The sequence below is a fragment of the Nanorana parkeri genome, unplaced genomic scaffold, assembly GCF_000935625.1.
Source record: "Nanorana parkeri isolate BGI_ZX_2015 unplaced genomic scaffold, ASM93562v1 scaffold1084, whole genome shotgun sequence".
Taxonomy (NCBI): domain Eukaryota; kingdom Metazoa; phylum Chordata; class Amphibia; order Anura; family Dicroglossidae; genus Nanorana; species Nanorana parkeri.
Window position 1 is genome coordinate 563005 of NW_017307352.1, and position 21539 is coordinate 584543.

Here is a 21539-nt window from a genome sequence, read left to right on the forward strand (position 1 = left end):
TTTTTCTTTCTTTCGTTACTCCCCTCATTTCTTTGCCTCTGGTGCTCTTCTCTTCATCTTAATTTTCTCTTTTCCTACCTTACTAGCTACGTTTTCTTCCTTCTTCGGTTAGATAGGTGTAATTTGTTTAGTTTTTCTTAATCTTGCATAGTTTGCATTCCTAAGATATAAATATAAAAGTGAAAATGTTGGCGGTCAGGGAGAACCTGTTTACGTCAAGCTGCAGTATTCACGAGTGTTGGGTTTTACTTCCCTGGCATATGTCAGTCTGATCTGTGCTGAATATCTCCTACATTTTTTGTTTCATAGCTTCATTTGTTGGTTATTTGTTCACAATGATTTCTCTTGCTGTTTCTGTATTCTAAGTAAGTAAAGAATTTAAAAAAAAAGACAGCTTAGGCCTGCAGACATGAACTAACACCTAGCTGCCGATGAGTTTGACAGGACCCTGTAAGCTTGAGGTGTAGATAAAGGTAATCAACTCCACACAAGCCATCAAAGAATCTTCACAGACTGTGCAACTACAACTCACTAGGAAGGTGGACAGGTCTTTACAGACTCAACACTTACTGGGGACCACCACTCATTTTTCTTAAATCAGAGGGAATATGTTTGATGTATCTTAAGATCTCAATTATTAGACATGGGAAGACAATGCATTGTGATAATATGCATTATGAGCTACATGCAGTAGTATATGAACAGACCGCACTATCCAGAGAATTCCAGCACTACAGACTTTATTAAAATTCACAGCAAATCCAGTGTGACTGTGGATAAAAGTGTATAAAACAGCAAATACCAGCACTGCAAGCCCCCAACCAGCTACATCCTCTCTGAATGTGAGAGGTTGTAGGTGGTTGGGGGCTTGCGGTGCTGGTATTTGCTGTTTTATCCACTGTTACACTGGATTTACTGTGAATTTCAAAAAAGTCTGTAATATTGGAATTCTCTGGATAGTGCGGTCCGTTCACATTCTACTACATTCCAAGGTGGAGATGCACCTATTAGACCAGCACCTGGGGAGTCCTGATGGCGGCTAAGGAATTGCAGCGATGAGAATTCCTTTGGCTCTACATGAGCTACATGCAGATGCAAAACTGTATGTTATAGCCTCATGGAACCACCTAGTGACCGACAAAATGATTAAAAGGACCCTTGCATCGGTCATGTGGTGTTTTAAACTCGCTGTGATCGGGGTGATGGTGTTGGACATCCAGTGGCGGAACTACCGCAGCCTCAGGCTACCGGGGCCTGAGGCTGTGGGGGGGGGGCCCGGTGGGGTCTGGTCCTGGGCACCCCCACAGCCTCAGTGGGGTCCGGTCCTGCAATATGGGGCAGTGCAGTGTTAGAACACCGGGGCCCCGCACTGACGAAGGGCTTCTCAGTGAAGGGGTGGGTCCTGTGACTCGCCTCCCCTCCCGGCCGCGTCCATAGTAACAGCCCCGCCCCCTGCAGTGCACACATCGACACATGGCTGCTGCTATCTTGGCAGGGTGAGTCCGAGCAGGGGAAGGGGGGGCTCTTACTTCGTGTAATTAGACAAGTGGATTATAATGGGGAATATTACACTGTAATGTTCCCTATTATAATCTATTTCTCTGTTGTGTACTGCTATTTCATGTAATTAGACAAATGGATTAATATGGGGAATATTACACTGTAATGTTCTCTATTATAATCTATTTCTCTGATTAAATGATTACAGACAGGCCTCTGTTCTATCACAGTTTGAGACTACGTTGGAACGTAATCTCGCCCAGTTTTTTGGCGGTGGAATAGGTGAAGCACTCCAACGCTTTCTCCACTGTTCCAGGGCAGATCGCAAGTCGCATGTGCAAGAGAACCGATCTGTCCTGGAACAGCTGTTCGGTCCTGAAATGTCACTTCTCTCTGACTGCGATCTCACATTCCACCACACTCACAAAGTGAGTGACATTTCAGGACCGATCAGCAGTTCCAGGACAGATCGGTTCTCCTGCACATGCGATTTGCGATGCCGATCTGCCCTGGAACAGCTGGGAAAGCGCTGGAATGCTTCACCTATTTGGGGTCACACATTCCACCGCCGAAAAACTGGGCGGGATTACGTTAAAACGCGTGACCACGTCACTGGTCACACATTCTAACGTAGTCACAACCTTTGATAGAACACCATCAGGGGGGTATGGCCAGTACCCATGTGAGGGGTCTGGGCAGCCTCTTACATGGGTATCAACTGTACTGGGGCAGCATGGCAGAGGTGACAGGGAAGGGGGTGGAGGAGGCCGGGCCCCAGCAGCAGCAGGTAAGAATAGTTGGGAGGAGGTGCAGGGAAAGGGACCCCGGCGACCAGATCAGCCCACCTGGGACCCTGCAGAGCCCACCATAGAGAGTCACAGGTGGGCTATGCAGGAAGGTCCGCCACCATATCCCTACCGAGCTGGTCCATAAAACCTACTAGTTTTTACTGGTGCCTGATTACTGAGTAGTAAAGTTGCTGTTAACCTGTATGAAATATTATTGTGTGGCTGCTGACTGCATTTGTGTCACTGTCGCTCAGCAAGTTGCCATGAGTGTGATACCTTGATGAATGATATATTTAAAGAAGAACTCCAAGCATATGAAATCTTAACCCTTTCAGTGAGGCTACCCCCACATTGTGAGGGGTAAGTGCTCGTTTTGGTCTAGGGTCTAAAATAATAAAGATATACTCACCCTATCTTGGGTCCCCCCTTGCTGCTAGAATGATCCCTGCATCCTATCTCCCCCTCCGCTCCGGTGGTGGATTGCCCCTCTGTGTCCTCACGTCTGATATACAGTATTAGACGCGATGACTCACTGGACCTTTGCCTGCCAGAGCAGAGGGGAAGAGAGGCTGAAAGGACCAGTCTAGCAGCCTGATGGGATCAAGGATTACGTGAGCATATCTTTGGTATTTTAGATCCTAGACCAAAATGAGCACATAACCCTTGCAGTCCAGAGGTAGCCCCACTGCAAGTGTTAACTTTTCATATGCCCGGAGTTCTTCATTATTGAAGGATTTATTACCATTCACTGAATATTACGAACTTGAGCTTTTTTTTGGGAAGCGGTTACATTGGTAGGTTTAGTCCCGCTTTATGTAAGAGACATTTGGGCGTATCTTCAGCTTATTGACACTTTTCCTGGACAAAATGTTCTGTTAAAAAAGTGTAAAAATAGTGGTCTTACCGGCAGAATGAACTCTACATATTTCACAGACAATAAAACTTTAGGTAGGTATGCACAGTACCATTTTTTCAAGACCGAGTACGAATACTGATACTTTTTCTCAAGAACTTGCCGATTGTAGTGGTGGAGCGCCAGGGCCCAGTCGCAGCTGCCACCCTGTAGTTCTACCACTGACTTCAAGCTGTAGAGGGACTAAAATCCAACCAATACATTATACATCAATGCAGAATACCACCAGCTATAGAAGACTATAATTCCCAGCAATGCCTTATACAGTAATGCAGAATAATATGAAGCTGTGTGGCCTCACCAGGGATGCACGCGGGTATCACCATGGCTGTGCAGTCTCACCAGAGCTGCATACAAGTCTCACCATGGCTGTGTGGTCTCACCAGGGCTATGTGCGGTTTTACCAGGGCTGCATGTGGTTCTCACCAGGCTGGGTGCGGTCTCACCAGGGCTGCGTGCGGGTCTCACCAGGGCTGTGCGCTCTCACCAGGTCAGCGTGTGGTCTCACCAGGACAGGTGCAGATCTCCCCAGCACTTTGTGGGCTCACCAGGGCTGTGCGGGTGGGTGCGGGCAGCGAGAAGGAGGAGATGTACAGCCGGACTGGCACTGTAAGCATCCGCGCAAGGCTGATGCAAGGTCCCCAGCAAGCGCAGGACCTTACGGCAGCCAAATCTATTTTAAAACTTAAAGTGCCGGTATCGGCACTTAGTATCGGAGCATTTTCAGGAGTACGAGTATTCGTCAAAATTCCCGGTATCGGCAGGGATACTGGTATCAGTGCATCCCTAACTTTAGGGCCAGGCTCAGAATTAAAAAACTGCTGTTTTATTGCTATCGACAAACTGCACCTCATAGAGACACAAAGATAACACTGCAACCACGATGGCAAAGACCCATCTGGGGGTAGATTAAGAATACAATAAATGAATAGATGACAACAAAGGGCATTAGTAGTTTTTATGTCAGTCAAGCGCTATCATTACTGCTGGAGCCACATATTTTAAAAGAGACAGAGGCCATATGAGCCATGATACAACTGCTTTCATTGATGAGGAGAAGATAAAGAAATCTAAACTATGCACCCAGTCTAAATGCAGTGCAATCTTCTTAAAAGCAGCCTAAAGGTCCTCTAGTTCTTGGGTTTGCTTTGCTGTTCAGCAGACAATTAGATTTACAGATTAAAGCACTGTACACACAGCAGAAAAAAAAACCTAAACTTTGTTACCACATTTTGTCTTCAATATGTTTAGAATTGATTTTTAACAATATAATAGTCAAGCTATAAGACAGTATAGAATGCATATTATTTTGGTAAAAAGGGCAGTCAAACAGAACCAATGAATATCACAAGGGGTGCTACATTACAGTAAATGTAAACTGCAACAGTATAACATATGTAAAAATACGTCTTCTTGATAAAGTTAAAACAACATTTTAATTAAACATAATAAAACATATCTTAAAAACATACACAAGCACATACTCATGCCTGATAAGGATCGACCCCTTTTTAATTTGTGAACTTTTTTGATCCCTTGCTCTTTCTTAAAAGTTATATTGCAGCTACTTTGCTTGAGCCGCTGATATCTTATACCATCCGGCTTGTCTCCTTTTTGAGCATCTGCAATTTTAGATTATGTAAATATTCCAGATCCTGCAAAGTCTATATATGGAGTGTTGTAAAGCTTCCAAACAATCCCCTGTTCTGAAAGCTTTTCAACAGTCCATATACAGTCTTTGCAGCATCAGGAATGTTTACAAACCGTGAAATGCTGGTGGATATCACTCCAGTTCATCTATGTCCATAGTAAAGCCTCGATACCACGCATCTGACGGGAACAAGTGAATTTAGGTGTTATACACTACATGGTGCTGTACAGCCTACATACAAGGTGAGCAACTTTTTTTTTTTTTACTTTTTAATCAGCAAGTAGTGAGCTCTATGATGCACCCTTGTTTGGATATTCTTTTCAAATGGAACTGTCAGATGGTTTTATGGGGTGCTGTTCCACTATCTACACCAAGAAATCCTGGATTACATCAAGAAATCTTCTGTGTTGTAATATTGATCTTCCCGTACAGATTGTGTCGTAGACAGAATTAAATTCGATACCACACTTATCCTAGAAGAAAAAGGTTAAGGTGCACCCATATAGCATAATGCTAGAGAAACTGACATGGACACAAGAGCATCTGTATAGCAGTTTCTACTTTATTAGGATAAACAACTGATATGTATTGACATAATCATTAATAATGTATTCTAGATGTTTCTAGGTGTTAACTACTCATTCAAATATGTATATTAGATATATTGTGAAATCAACATCATGTGAAAATTGTTTTAAAACTAAAGCTATATGTCCTTGGCACAAAATAATTAATATTGGCAAGATGCAGCCTAAACAAAACCACAGGTTCCCAAACCAAGGATACAAAGAGAGAAAATACACAAGTTAAGCGGAAGTGTGCTAAAGGTTGATATAAATTAAAGCGGTGCTTCAACTGAGTCCTCTGAGTGTCCATAATATCTTTGTCAATAGTGATGTCCTTTTCTCTTGCCTCTCACTAAGGCTGACAAATCCTATTGTAGAGCCTAAAGTGTCACTCTCTTGAGAAACCTGTGGGGCCCCAAAACGGTATATATGTCTGTGACACTGTTTTTCACAACTAATTTGTGAAACGCAATTATTTGTCTGGAGTACTGGTGACATAGTATCCTTTGATCTGTTTTTGGTGCTGCATCATCTGAAACTGTCCCTTTTTGCATTTGTGCATCCGAATTTCCAAATGACAGAAATGAAGAATGTAAACGAATATGAATTTCCAATAATGAAAATTTTGGATGCATCCAAATTCCTTTCCCGAATTAAGTTTTATTGTGTTAAGCATCAACTAAAAAAAGTTTAAAAAAATCTGAATTTTCGTTAGCGGTTGTATGTACGAATTTCCGTTCGTAGGGAAAATGTATACATACTACTGCTAATCAAAATTCGGATTTAGTCCGAATCCAAATCCCGAAACGAATTGACATTCAGAGCCGGATCCCAAAAAACAAATTAATGAAAAACCTGAATGAAAACGAAATGAAACAAATTTTTTACTGGCGCACATGTCTAGTCAGGAGTGCTGCTACATAAATGAACTGAACAAATTGAAGAGCCTGAGTATAATTTGGCTTCAAGCTCTGCATCTAAAAAAAACAGTGCGTCAGTCACATCAGGAGGGAAAGGGGGAGGGGAGATTTAACAAAAACAGTACACAAATAGAACTATGCCATTGCTGGCAAATTTTTTTGCCAGTTTTAGGAAACTACAAACTGAACAGTGGTTTGTGTAGCAAATATACAGTACATGTTAGAAAAGTAGAGTTCCTTTAGGTTTCAGGCAGCCCCTAGGTCACATGACCTGTGATGTGTTGTCACAGCGCTAAAGGTTTGAGATAAATATAAAACTATGTGAATATATATGGATCAAAACATGAGTGACAACCCTGTGTATAAGTCTTCATGACCTGTGATGCTGGAGTCTGCTAAGAGCGTTCTCTATTTTTTTCTGAATTGTGCATAATTTTTGCTGCAGTTAAAACTCAGTACCCGAGTTTTATTGTTTCCTAGTGCAGGGCTACTAATTTCTGAAAAACACAACAAAGTGGAATTGAATTTAGACTAAAGTCTTTAGTAAAAAATTGTGATGGAAATCCAGCTCAGACATTACAAAAGATGATTTAGAAACGGTTTCTAGAGGTTACTGTGTTTTTAACCAGAATCTGTAAGCTTAGTTGTGGCCCTTGAGGCTTTGATATAACCTTAAATGTAATACTTAGGAATATCAGAGAGCCTCAATAGGGAATAGCAGGCAAATAATTTTGAGTATTAGTGTAACATCTTTTCCCTCTGTAATTTGCATTTACAAATAATCCCTACAATTATACTTTCAGTTTGGGTGTGATGCATACAAAAGGCTGAATGCTCTGTGATCTATAGCAGTATTAAACACTCAGGGAGTCACATTTGACTAATTATAAAATATACTAAAAAGCTTTAGTGATGATAAAAAAGTCTGAACTTTCTGTTACCTATAGCAGCATTAAAACACACAGGGAGTCACATCTGACTAATTATAAAAATTATAAAACAATAAAAAAAAAACTTTAGTGATGATGATATATAGCAACTATAGCTACAATATTTTATTGAATAATAAATGTGCCAACATTTTCTAAAGTATTGGTTTTGGTATGTATAGCCAAAACGTTTTGCTGTGGATAGCATAGGGAATGGTTAAACCCCTGTCAGTTTTTGCTGTCTGTGTCCTGATTTTACCTGACTTTTTGTCTTGGAAGCGCAACAGGAAGTGACAGGAAACACCTAAATAAGATGTATAGGACTTGAACAGATGTCCCCAATTGGAAGATTTACCCTTACCTCATTTTTTTTGGGTGACAAATCTAAAAATTTGGATTTACCATCACTTTCTGTTTCAGTGCCAATGGTCACCAGGAAAAATAGAGAAGGTGCACAGACAACAATAAAAATGGCATGGCTTTTAATCTTTCCTTACTCTATCCAAAGCATGTATGTATTTGGCTATACATACACATTAACTGCAATATTATATAAGGAAGCATGGACATTGATTCAGTTAGAATTTTAAAACTGGCCAAAGGACACCAAAAATTATAAGAAGGCTGCATACGGCCCAGAAAAACTCAAGCTTGACATGTCTTCTGTAGAGCCATACTGAAAGTAGGCAGATGATATACATACTATCTGCAAAGTTGATCATTACACTATCACTTTAGGGGCAAATTGTGATTTATGGTTTTCATAAAATTTCATTAAAAATGAACAGCATGATTATATGTTAACTGTATGAGTAAAATGAGTAAAATTTAATAAAAGTCATTAAGGTTTATTAAATTGTACAGTTTGATAAGCAAATATTTAATGATCAATGTGAAAAGGAATTTTTTTTTCAAGTGTCTGATTTTCTTGATTGACAATGAATCTCAGATGGATTTGCTCATCTTTAATAACAAGGTTCAAGTTGTAATGTGACTGTAACAGTAATGTGTGTTTGCTTTTCAGGACAAGAACAGCGATGGTAAGTAGAATATAATGCCTAATCGTCCTACGCTTGTCTTACTTTGTCCAACTCTTTTGCACACTTGTCAGCTTGTGTTTGTTTTTCTCTATCTGTCGTCTCTCTCTTAAGCTGATTAGCTGGTAATGTTACTGTGTCATCTTCTTCTACATAAATACTTCTCAGAAAGTGTCATGTCCTGTGTCATTGAACTGAATGTCCATGTGCCCCTTGCGGCTTCTAATCATGCACATTCATTTTCAAGTTCGCCTTCATTTAAATGTACCTGTGCTTCTCAATATAGTGTAAACTATTTTATTACAACTGCTTTATATGGTGAAAGTAGGTGTCAGTGCTCTGTGACACTATTCTTCTGTCTATACCTAAATTACTAAGGCTTGCCATATACAGCTTCAATTTTGGCCGAAATTTGAGTTGTGTGTGGCCCTGTTGGTACCACCAAGCTTGACAAAAAAATTGACTGAGCCATATCGAAAATTATCAGCCGAACTGTTACAATATCAAATGCAGACTGTCAAGTGCTCTAGCTCTCTGAATACAATAGCTAACAGTGCATATTCCTACATCAATGCTGTTTAGCATGTATGGAAGAATCTATTAATTTTCTATAGATTTTTTTGATTTTGGCCAACTGTGCTTAAATCTGTGAACTGACTATAAAGAAGGCACTTGCCAGCATGTACTTCCTAAGTTCTCCAGGAACCACTGAACACGCAGTACTCAATATGCTAATTGGTGCTTTTAGCTCTGAGCTTATTTTACTCCCCAGCTCCATCGGTGCAATGCACTGAGTCTCTCTAATAAGTAGGGAGGCTTAGAGTTAGCATACCAGGTTGCTTTTAACAGTGCATATCAATCTGAATTTTGTTTGTTTTTGGATAGAGCAGGGGATGATTAGAATTCCTTCAGGTTTTTACTTCATTAGGAAGATTTACCCTCACTTTCTGTCCTGTTGATGTTTTTTTTACTAGACAGGAAGTGAGGGAAAATCTGCAAAAAGGACATAGACATAAAAAAAATCTTACAGGAGTTCTAGCTTTTCCCTACGCTACTAAATACAGATTTTTTAAATTTATGTCTGTGTTGTTGTTGTTGGAGAGTTCGATTCACTTTCTGTCTGCTAAAACAGTAGTAGTGAGGGTGGCCTCTCTAATGGAGTCCTACATAGCAGTTTCTAACCCTTTCCCACTCTATCCAAAGCTAAGAAATTATGCCATCAACAAGAAGTTTCAGAGCCAGGAGACATGTGCTTCCATCATGGACAAAAACTAGGTTTCCAAAAGTTCTGTACCAGTTCAACTTTTACCTGTTTTGGTTACCTGGCATCTCGGATCGTCAAGCTGTTCTTAGGATAATAAAAGTTTACTTTTTTCCTGTTGTGTTTGTTATCTCTTTTCTTCAGTTGTCACTTGATCAGCTTATACTGGATCACCCTATGTACTCCAAAGATGGAGACATAAATGATGGGTGGGCTCCAGGAGTTGCACCTGATGGTCCACCATGGGAAAAAGGCACATCTGCCAATTCACCAGACGTGAAGAATGGCAGCAATGGAACAGACCATCAACCACATTTTACTGAGCGGTTTAAAGAGTTACAGAGAATTCTGATTAATGCGGGATTGCCGGAGACAGAAGACAGGACCAACCAACCACGTACAGGTATCTTATATCAATAATACAATATTCAGGTGACGTTTAGTCAAATAGAATGACCCAACCAGCAACAAATATAGCCAGATGGTGAAATATCTGAGCCTTGGTGAAATGTCCTGGTAGATTGCATAATAACATTTATTATTTTGGTTGGGTGTGTTAGTAGCTATCCAAAATCTTGTGACCACACTTTTTGGAAGGGAGTGCTTAACTGCTGTGAGCGGCAGGTCTGTGTGGTGTAAGAGAAATTGGGCCAGGAAGAAGTAGACGTTGTGTGTAGTCAGTGTACTTGGGACTATATTGGTCAAATGTGTATGCACGTTCAACAGATGTCCAATTGACCTCTCCAACAGATATTAGGGATGTCTGTTGATATTTTGTGTAAGGTCTATAGTGATACTATCTAGTATGCAATTTATAGTTAATTCCCTGTATATTAATGTTAATGAAGCCATTTAGTGAGATAATGTTTGTTTATGTCTAGAACAGGCAAAAGTATAGGTGGGAAATAAGGTGTTAAAGTGGAGCATTGGAGGTGCAATAGGTCCCAAAATCTGTGAGCTTTCTAGTATAGTGAGGACCATTGGGGTATGATGCCTGAGGCAGTTATATCGTTTAATTATTATAAAGTAAGGAATGTGCCTTGTTTAAAGAAGGGTTGTGCTGGTACGGCCTGTTTATTCCACCAGGTATTAAAAAAAGTGGGGGAAAATGCCTGCTGGGAATTCTGGGTCAATTCTTATAGGAGTTAGAGGGCTGCGAGTAGAAGATAGTTTGAATTTTTCATTCAGTGTATGAAAGGATTGTAAGATTGCTTTTATTAATGGTGTTGTGGAATGTAGTACGGAGATACATTTTCTCAATCCATGGCCTGGAGTGTAGGGGTGTTTGTGAAAATGTATGTCCTAGGGTTACCCGTTCTTTATTAGGGTAGCGTGTATGTTCTAAGCAACTATTTTAGATAACTCACACACCCAATAATATTTCTTATTATCTAGAAAGCCAATGCTGCCCTTGGGTTGTGGTGGTTAACTTAGAGAGTCTAATGTTCTTCAGATAGACTCTTTCTCAAAGCCTGATAGTAGGAAAACATGCACATGTGCTGCGCAGCACTACTAAGTAGGAAACAGAGCCTTTATATATAATATAACAATATATAATAAAACGTAGAAAAAGCTCTACTTACCCTATATTAGTCTAACAGTAAACATTAATATTTTGGGTTTTTTCCAGGCCATAAAGAGGACACCACTACAATTTGTGTTGCAGGAGCTCCAAGTCTTACAATGTCTATCCTTCTGGAAGGTGTGAGACAGTGTCCAGGTAGGATGATACGCCAATGAAAACTCATTGGGCCCTTGGAAAAGATAAGGTTTGAAAGTAAATTTCCTGGAAAAGAAAATATTACATTTTGTAGAAACAGAATTAAAAAGAGTGATTTTTGAAATGTCATATAGCACATAGCATAAAACAGAAGTGAACAACCTGTGGTTCAGTGCTTAATGTGGGGGTTCCACAATATTCTGAAGTCCTCTGATCACTGGATATAACAACTATTCTATGAAATGACACTAAAAATAAAGTCTGGACTTTCATTCTGATAGCTCTGGTGTTTGACCAAAAATTTGGTAAATCTTAGATTATTTATGAGTAGATGAAAGTTTATATAGGTCTGTTAAATTGGGTGCCATATTTTTTTTATTATAACGGCATGTGCCTATAGGCTGCATGTAGTTACTCTGCAATGTATTTACTGTAAAGGGACTGCTCCAAGGTCAGAGTTGACAAGTGGCCTCCTATATAATCCTAGTATTAAAAATAAAAAAAAGCAGGAAAACCTTCCCAAGACTGTAGGTACAAATGTGACGGTATTCTTTGTATGGGGACAGCATGTTGTGTATATCTTTATGCAGTCCACAATGCTTACTGTTCCTGATATTGATTTAGATCAGTTGTGGTCAGCATTCAGGTCCCCAAAATGTTATATTTATTTGCATTTAGAAAGATTTAAAAACACAACCAAGTAACTGTCCCAATATACTGTATATATTTTGATGGTGCATATATAGGTGGGCTCACATTCTTTGTATATTAGAACTGCTTGTTATTTCTGATCCAGCTTTTTGGAAGTCACAAGCCCAATATAATATCAAACTGATAATAGTGGTTCCATTAAAGCTGAGCTCTGGGCAGAAATGATATTCCATATTTAACTAGTTCACATATTACCTTTACTTTTTATATATCTGGTATGCAATGCTTTTATCCAGCCACTGATTAATCCCCATTTTAATCCATCATAGCAAGAGGTCATTCACATCTACATTTGGGACTTGTGGGTGCTATGCCTGCTCTTTCCATGGCCATCAGTCTTGTAACATTACCAATATACTGTAGTTCCTTATGTAAGCGAGTGGCGACGTAATTTAACTGCTGCTCGCTGTAGTGAGAGGACTCTGTAATCCCATACTCAGGACACGCCCACCAGCTGCATAATGTTTCTCCAACAATGTTATTTGATAGACAGGCCAGGAGATTACTGTTCTGTCCCATCCAGTAAGGTTTAGATTGGCCACATGTTCACCCACATCGCAGCCCATTCACAACTACAATTCTCATTGCATGATGGGAATTGTAGTTCATTCTAGCATCGCTGCACATAGAATGGAACTAACATAGCCACCTTCTAGATGTCTCCCCAATCATATGCACTTTATCAATTAAAGCTGTGCTGTCACAGAAGTAAAAAGGTAGTTTTCTCATAAACTTTTTTTTTTTAAATTAACATTTGTAACGGTATACATACTAGTGAAATTACACCATCAGTTCCATTAAATATACTGTATAACTTAATGGAACTTGTGAAGTAATTTCACTAGTATCCTGGAGTTCAGCTTTAAGCTTTGTACACTGATACCTGGGAGCAAAGTGTAAGTATGACTGGAGACCTTTGATGTACATTGCATTTTTTTAAATGTAGAAACCCTAAAAGAAATGAGTAAATAATGTTTACAATTTTTCTCTTACATACTTTTTTCTTTTATTTCAGGCAAAATATTCCTCTGTCTGTCCACTTCATGGTTCTGCCCACGGCCTCCTGCCTCAGTGTGCCCACCTCCCCTCTTCATCAGACAGGCTATCACTTTTGATCTTGGGGGTCGTACCTTCTTGGATACATTTTTTCCTCCTCGAAAAGTTACATACTTCTCCTGGTTAGGAGAGCAGTTCTTACTGGAAGACCAGTGGGACTGCCCAATGGGGGGATCTCCCCAGCTTTCCCACCTCCTTGCTGATACTTTGGGCATGCGACTTTTGCTAGATCACAAGGAAATTCCACTTCCTCCTGCCCTGATTCTTAATTCTTCTCATCAGTTGAGCCCTTGGAAAACACATAATGGGGACGCTAAATCCACAAAAATGGTGGAACTTTTTCAAAAGGAGGGGAGAGAACAAAGAGTACAGCAAGAGATTTCTGCATTTCTTACATCACTGAAGATTAAGGGTCATCATAAGGTAGGCAAGACATGTCTCTTAATGTTAGGACTCAACTATGAAGTCTGCTTATGTACGGTAGATTCCATAAATTGTTTTATTTTATCTCAGGTTGTGGTGAAGATATGCTGGCCTCATCCAACACCTTCTCCTTCACCAGCCTTTTATGCTACTCATGACCCAACTCCTGTGTCTGATGCTGTGCTAGACATTCTATCTGAGTATCCAGAAGGTCAAGCAGTTTTGCTTGAGGGTTTTATAACCACAGTGCCCCCACGCAGACTCAAGCCACCACAGCCTCCTGCCTGTATACCACGTAAGCATGGGACTTAATGGGAGGGAAAATCTGTTTGCTGTTTTCATGGGAGGGGCAAAGAGAGAGTGATACTCTGCAGCATCCTCTCCTGATACCCCTTTCCTTCTGTCTCTTCCTCCCCATTTCTCTCTCTACGTTTTGTCTAATTTGTTTTTTTATTTTTATTTTTACTGGTTTTGTTTTTCTTTATTTTCTTATCACCTTTCACCTCTACCTTGATTTCCTGTTTTCCTGTTCTTGCTTTATACTCAATCTGCATTTTTTTCATGTTCTGTATTAAACATGTTCCTCTCTTATTGCACACCCTGTCACACTTGTCCTTTTTGACCTCCTCTGTATCTCGCTGGGCCCTTACTCAATCATAAGGCCTGTCTCCTGTGCTGGGTAAGATTTCACATCTTTTCTAGTGGTATAGAGGTGATCTTTTTTTCAGCACAGGACAGCAGCATAGAAATCTGAGAAGAGACTTCTCTCTTCTTATCCCAAATTTTTTGTTTGTGAGAGATATTGCTTCTGTATTGAAGGAGGGTCAGTTCTTTCTTTCTCTCTTCCTTGTACATCTTTGCTTCTATCATTCTCTACTTTCTTCGACTTCTGCTTCTCTTCCCTCTCCCCCTCTTTCTTCCTGTATTACTGTCTCTGCCCCACCCCCCAGGCTGCTCCGTGCGCCCCCCAGAGCTGGCGATCCGTCTCTGTGCCGTTGTCTGCCGATCTCGCGGAGACCAACCAATACTAAGCAAGGTAACGGGGCTGCCCCCCATTCTCCTGGGGCTTGTAACCCCTCCAATCTACAAACCCTTATCCTGAGCCCCTGAAGACAAGAGTTCTTTTAGATTTTTCATAATGGATCATCGCTATCTCAAATGTTTTATGAGTAAATAGTGCATTTTTGGCTAATCAGTGATTGTTTTATCTTGTGCTGCTGATCTTATATCTTCTGTTATTGATAAGGGTTTTGATGCTTCGGTTGCAGGTGGTATGTACAGTGGGCCGGGCAGAGAAACCTGTTTGCCATCGATCGGCTCTTCCCCAGTCACTGGACACAACCCTAGAATTATGGGGAATACATGATGAGGGACAGAAGAGCAATATTTGGGCCCAACTCAAAAATACATCAGAAAGGGTCATGAAAATGATAATAGAGGAAGAGAAAAAACTCAGCCCAAAACTGAGAGGAGGAAGCAAGGTGCAAACTGATGTACTTGGTGAGGATTACAGTAGTTCTTGAAGACTAAATACAGTCTGTAGTATTAATAAAAATGAGACTGTTTACAATTGATAGGCTTTATTTATACATGTGTTTGAAGGCAGACCAATCTGCTTGCGCATAACAGTTAGTTAGATCTACTATTCCTACTATCCCTAGACACCAGTTTTTCTTTTAAAACACAGTAAATCAGGTGCACAGCACTCACCAGTATAGTGCATAGCATACTTGGAGAACCCAAACTGTGTTAGTTAGTGAGAGCCTAAATGGCCCAGTTCATGTACGTCATGGATATGCCATTCAATACTCACTGAAGACCTTCTATCAATTAAGGCCACTAAAACCATGAACATATTGCTCTTGTATAACTTAGAGACAGTGGCCGACTGCACATTTACTAAAAATACAAAATAGTAACACCACCATTACTTATCCAACAAATACTAAGCTTCCATTTCTTTTTGAACTCACCACTCTACAACCTGATTCTATAATCACCTTCAGATCTACCAAAAATCATGTAGTGCAAGGCCCTGTCTGATTGTTTACAAATTGATTGAATTGTTCAGTTAGGTCCTCATATTACATTGGTAGCACTCAACTCGGAAGGAGCCACCAGAATAACCCGGGTCATCACTAGTTTTCTAGGGGTTTAGGATTTCAACTGTCCCATTAGCATTTAACTGCCCTGTTCTAGTGCCCACCAAGCTGATATCCAAGCCAGAAGTAGAATGCTGAATAACTTTTATCAACCTCTTCACACTGGGGAGAGAGGGTATAGGGATAGTAGAAATCCAGGGTAGTACAGACATAGACTCCAGACTCACCAGTCCCTTCTTAGCATCTCAGTGTAGATCAATTTGTAGCACAGCAAATAGGAATTTGAGTAGCAGATGAGCAGGGATGAGCACAAATTTTCACCAGGAGAGACACCTGACTTTCTCCTGAGGCCCTCTATGTTCCAGGCACCTCCAGCAGCCATCAGCTTTCCTGGTTCTCCTCCTCTAGCAACAGCACAGACCTCCTCCATAACTGAGGCCTAGCAAAACACTTCCCGCAAACCAACATCTGCCCACCCCCAGGGCTTGTCCCTAGCCTGGGGGCAGGCTGGACAGCACCCCAACCTGGACTAATCCATGGCTGGTCCCAAACTAGACTGAGCAAATGGCAATTCCCTCCAGTATATGTACCCTATTCCAGCATGCAACACTGGTTGAGAGAGAGACCCAGTGATTGGCTGGTGAACTGTACATACACTCAGTGCCCCTCATTGGCCATCCCACACTACAGTAGAGTCACACTCCATTCAGGTAGGTACAACCAATGCCAGGCACTTGGAATTAACCAGATAAATGCCAACTATAATCCATCCAGACTGTCTACAGCTCTGGCAATCACTACATTTCTAGTAGCCACCTCATAAAAGGTGATGGGGCTACACATATACATTTTGTTAGATCTAAAGTTGATTGTACAGACATTGTACGGACAGATTGTAACATGTATGATGAAGTACTATATTTCGGACTGTCCTGCTGAAACTGAGTAAACTAACATTCAATGAATGGGCACATGCATAAAACAGGAAACCATCTGGATACTGGCTGACCAGATACCACTAACCTCTCCCGAATATAACTGATTATCTCTTTATTTTAACTCTAGGAGTTGACCTTCTGCTTACTTGCATAGACTACATGGTGACACCAGTAGTTCTGGGTGTGACCACTGCCCTCTGTCTGGAGAGCTGTGGAATACATGAGTGTCTTTTGGGAAGTTTGGCTGCAGCAAAATCTGTGACTGTTAGCTCTGCATCAAGTCCTTTGATAGAGACCATGCTGAGACGTTCCATGACATATATGATGGAAGGGAAAGAGGTCCTGGTGATTGGAGCTGGGGGCATCAGTAAAAGATTTATTTGGCAAGGAGCTCGTGACTACGGAATAAAGGTGGGTAGAGACTTATTACTGTGTTTAAAAAGGCAAAAATAACAGAATGCTTTTTGAAGATTCAAGGTACATACACTTTGTTTTTTTGTGGCACGGGACCATCTGAATGGCTTGTAGCTTCAGTGTTCATGTGTGTAAGGTAAAGTTGTAGCCGCTATTACTATCTTCACAGCATTATAAAAAATATGTTCCCAACTTATGAAACCCATTAAACAATGGACTGCTCTGTGTATGTCATTGTATCTCAAGCACCCTTTAACATAGACACATTTATAACTACCAGTATCTCTTTTTATGTATAAGGGCTTGCCACACCAGCCCCACGTTTTGACCAACGCAGTGCCACAACAACACAGACAGACCAAAAAAACTTGCTTTGTATAGGGATTGTACATGCCAACACATTGTGTTGGTGTGTGTTGCCATAAAATGATGCAGGCAGTACATGTTCACAACAGCGCACGCACGTTATGTGCTATGCACTGTGTGGTGTGAACATACCCTAACTGTATTTTAAAGTGACACTAAACTCAGGAGTTAAATCTTAATAATGCATTTAAGTACCTTAACTAATAACAAAATTCTAACTTATTTGTGCATCACTCAGCTGTAGTCCCTCAAATCATCTCTTAATTTGTGCATCCTTCCTTCTGGAGGGTGGCTGCTTTTGTTTCCCATAGCCCCTGTGTGTGTTGTATAGCCACCGCTCCAAGCTTGCTCCCTTGATGGACTACAATCTCAATACAAATCAGTAAACTAAACATGAGATTGTAGTCCATCATGGGAGCAAGACTGTTGCAGCTCTACTGGGAACATAAAATACAACATTTAAAAAAAAAAATACAAAATACTCACTTGATTCCTGGATCCACCGACAAACGCAGCCACGCGGGCCCTCGGTCCATGCCCGACTGCCCGAATGGTCAGTCCGCCCCTGGTGGCTACTTAACAACACACACAGGAACCATGGGGACAAAAGTAGCCACTATCCAGAAGGAAGGACAGTATCAGCCCGAATTCAGAGATGGTTTGAGAATCTACAGCTGAGTGATACACAAATAAGTTACATCTTTAAAGGAGAACTATGGGGTTAAGGCTTTCCCCCATAGTTCTCCTTAGGGTAACGGGAGGACACAAACTAGTGTCCTCCCGTTACCCTAGGCTCAGTATACCGCGAGCTGTAGCTCGCGGTATACTGAGACGCCGCAGTATACCGCGAGCTACTGCTCGCGGTATACTGAGACGCCGCAGCTGAAGCGGATCCCGACAATTATGTCTGGATCCGCCCAGCTGCGTGACGGACAGCTGGATTCCACCAGTCAGCGCTGGCGGATCGGAGCGGGGAGGGGGGAATCCAGCCCCTCCCCTGTCACGGCAGAGAGCCGTGACAGGATCGAGAGGTGAGCGAACAGTCTCATTGTCACAGGTCGGCTAGAACTATGAGGCGAGTGAAAAGCACTCACCTCATAGTTCTCCTTTAATAGTTAAGGTACTTGAATGCATTTTTAAGATTTAACTCCTGAGTTTTGTGTCACTTTAAACAATACAAATGTCTGTTGTCTGTAGCTACAAAATAATTCAGTCTAGTTGTTACAGGTGACACTCCTGGCAAGTGAGGCAGGTTTATCCAAGAAATTGAGTCATAGTCTTCAGAAAACCCTGCAAGGAGTGATGGGCCGATGGCCCTAGTAATCCTCGCGCTATGTTGCAGACACCAGGTCATGGCTGTCAGGATTGCACCACCATAAACAAGATGACTACATTGTGGAGGCAGAGTGCAGATAAAGGAAGGACAGAGTTCAGACTGAGGTCGAGGCAGATGACAGGCAAGAAAGAGTAACAGGTACAATCAGAATCAGCAACCGGGGCAGGAGACATGAGCAGGATCAGGCAATTCAGGTGAGCAAAAGGCAAAGCAAGTACAGAATTTCAGGCACGGTGTAGCTGGCAAGATGTCACAGCACTGGCCACCAGGAGGGAAGGAGCTTAAATACAGGGATCCCAACCTGAAAAAAAGTAATTAAGTAATTTCAGGGAGGTGCTCTTCTTATTTCACTGAGGTGCCCTCTGTTACCCCTCATCCCCCCTGAAATTAAAGCAGATAGCAAAGAAGCTATTTTCTTACTGTGCTATCCACAGGGTTTTTTTCTTTTAGTATTCTGACAGATGCTGCTGTGACAATAAAAAAAAAACAGCATAGGAACGAATAGCTAGATTGCTATTGGCTAGATGGCTATCCAGCTATTCATTCCTATGCTGTTTTTTTTTTCTGTGACTGACCGCGGCCGGGGGGGGGGGCCTCTATTTAATAGCGGGAGACTCCCGGAATGTCCGGGAGAGTTGGGATGTCTGTTGAATACCCTCTTTTGCCTGTGAACAAGCCCAGCATTAGAGATGCATGCTAGCACATGCTAACACACGAGTGGCAACATGCTGATGCACATACTCCAACATGAGGCCATGATCTGGAGCACCCTACAGGTGGACAGGGCAAACCATGCCACTGGATGTACAGACTGTTGGAGATGCTACAGCATAATGATTGTGTTGCTGACTGTAACTATGTCTTTCGAGCACTAGATAGTGTAGTTTAGTGTTAACAGTGATTGATGGCCTTAGAATTATTGCTCTCACTACGGCGCTCGAGACGATATGTAACATGTGTGGCGCACTTTTCGTTATTGCAGGTAAGTGCATCCGACGCATGTTTGTGTTGTATGTGCGTGCATGTGGGGGGCGGGGGACTTGTGAGAAGGTCCTAGATTCATCTCGGTCTCATGTCCCTGACAATGGTTGCACCCACCAGGGACTGACATACATATGTAACATATTGTGTGCAATAGTATACTGTTTTGATTCCTTTATTTTTAATGGTGTTCTCATAAACCCTTTTACTTCTTTTTACACCCCTATTTTCTTCAGATCCATTTGGTGGAGTCAGATCCGAACCACTTTGCCTCTTCTCTTGTGGCCTCATTCATCCACTATGACTATGACAACCGGAATTGTGAAGATGAGGAACATGCTCAGAATATCTTAGCCATAGTTAAGGAGAAAGCCCTTTGTTTGTCTGGCTGTATGGCATTCTGGGATGAGTGCACAATTCTTGCCGCCATACTAAGTCACTTACTTGGTCTTTCTGGTCCTCCTCCAAATGCAGTGAGACTTGCCAAGCGCAAGACACAGACACAGCTAAGTCTCTTCAATAGCGCCTCACACACACCACCGTATCCATATGCCAGGGCATTTGCTGTGCCCAGTTTCCCTCTGGGTCCAGGAACTGGTGGAATAGAAGCTGCAGAATCTATTCTTTCTTACCCTTTGGTTATAAAACCAGAGTCTGGTGCAGGTGCTGTTGGTGTACGCTTAGTGCAGGATGCAGAAGAGTGTAGGAAGCTAGTTAAAAAAATGGGAGTGGATCTCGACGATTGTAGGCCAAAAAATGAAACACATATTGTAATAGATGAAAGTAAAATCTATAATGGTGAAGTCAGGTTAGGTTTGGGAGAAGAAATGGTTGAGGCAGTAGTAGAGAATGGAGAAACCAGTCTTGACGAAAGCCAACCTACCAGAGATACTGTCCAAACTACACCCCCACCTCTCCTAGCTGAATATATTACTGGTACTGAACATGATGTGGATCTAGTTTTAGGTCTTAACGGCCGTCTTTTGGCTGCATATGTGTCTGATAATGGGCCAACCCTTCTTCCTGGTTTTACTGAAACAGCAGCAGCCCTTCCCTCCCGTCTGAACCAAGAAAGACGCTGCCAATTAGTTCAGGCTGCATTGCGCAGTTGCCAGGCACTAAGCCTTTATCCTGGGGTTTTCAATGTGGAGCTTAAACTGACTGAATCTGGTCCAAGGTTACTAGAAATTAATCCTCGCATGGGTGGGTTTTATTTACGAGACTGGATTCGCCATATCTATGGCACTGACCTGGTGCTTGTGGCTCTGGCACTGTCATGTGGCATTGAGCCAGCATTGCCTGAAAAAGGTGCCCAAGAGGCTACAGTACTTGTTGGGCTGATGTGTATAGGACAGTCTCATGAGGAAGCTTTAAGTAGCACAGCAAATCCACAGAGGTTGGCGGAGCTTCATAATGCTGGGCACATCCGCTTCAACCGCCTAGAGGGAAATTTAGTGCATGGACCAGATCAGGAACCTTATGGCAATGTGGCCTGTGAGGGAAACAATCAGAAGGAAGCTAGGCAGAGACTTCTTGGGGTATGCTCAGTGCTGGGATTTGACAAGCAGAACTATCCAGTACCATATTTAACTGGAGAGTTTCAATGAGAAATCCATTCAAGAAGAACTCTGCTAAGTACTGTTTCTGATATGTCTATTCCATAACCACATTATAACTTTCAAAAAGGAACTAGCATACAGGTGGGCCTCTATTTAATAGCGGGAGACTCCCGGAATGTCCGGGAGAGTTGGGATGTCTGTTGAATACCCTCTTTTGCCTGTGAACAAGCCCAGCATTAGAGATGCATGCTAGCACATGCTAACACACGAGTGGCAACATGCTGATGCACATACTCCAACATGAGGCCATGATCTGGAGCACCCTACAGGTGGACAGGGCAAACCATGCCACTGGATGTACAGACTGT

General features: G+C 41.8%; 1 protein-coding gene across 1 annotated transcript in view; it reads left to right on the forward strand.

Moving 5' to 3' along the window:
* LOC108796244 (carnosine synthase 1-like) overlaps window positions 1-21229 on the forward strand; it is a 28131-nt gene extending 6902 nt beyond the window's left edge. The window contains exons 2-10 of the mRNA XM_018567704.1: window positions 8292-8307; window positions 9710-9968; window positions 11196-11285; window positions 13012-13475; window positions 13566-13770; window positions 14426-14511; window positions 14744-14975; window positions 16643-16926; window positions 19849-21229. Coding sequence (XP_018423206.1) covers window positions 8305-8307; window positions 9710-9968; window positions 11196-11285; window positions 13012-13475; window positions 13566-13770; window positions 14426-14511; window positions 14744-14975; window positions 16643-16926; window positions 19849-21219 — 2994 coding nt within the window. The 5' untranslated portion in view covers window positions 8292-8304 and the 3' untranslated portion in view covers window positions 21220-21229. The remainder of the gene's footprint in view (window positions 1-8291; window positions 8308-9709; window positions 9969-11195; window positions 11286-13011; window positions 13476-13565; window positions 13771-14425; window positions 14512-14743; window positions 14976-16642; window positions 16927-19848) is intronic.
* Window positions 21230-21539: the final 310 nt, after the last annotated feature.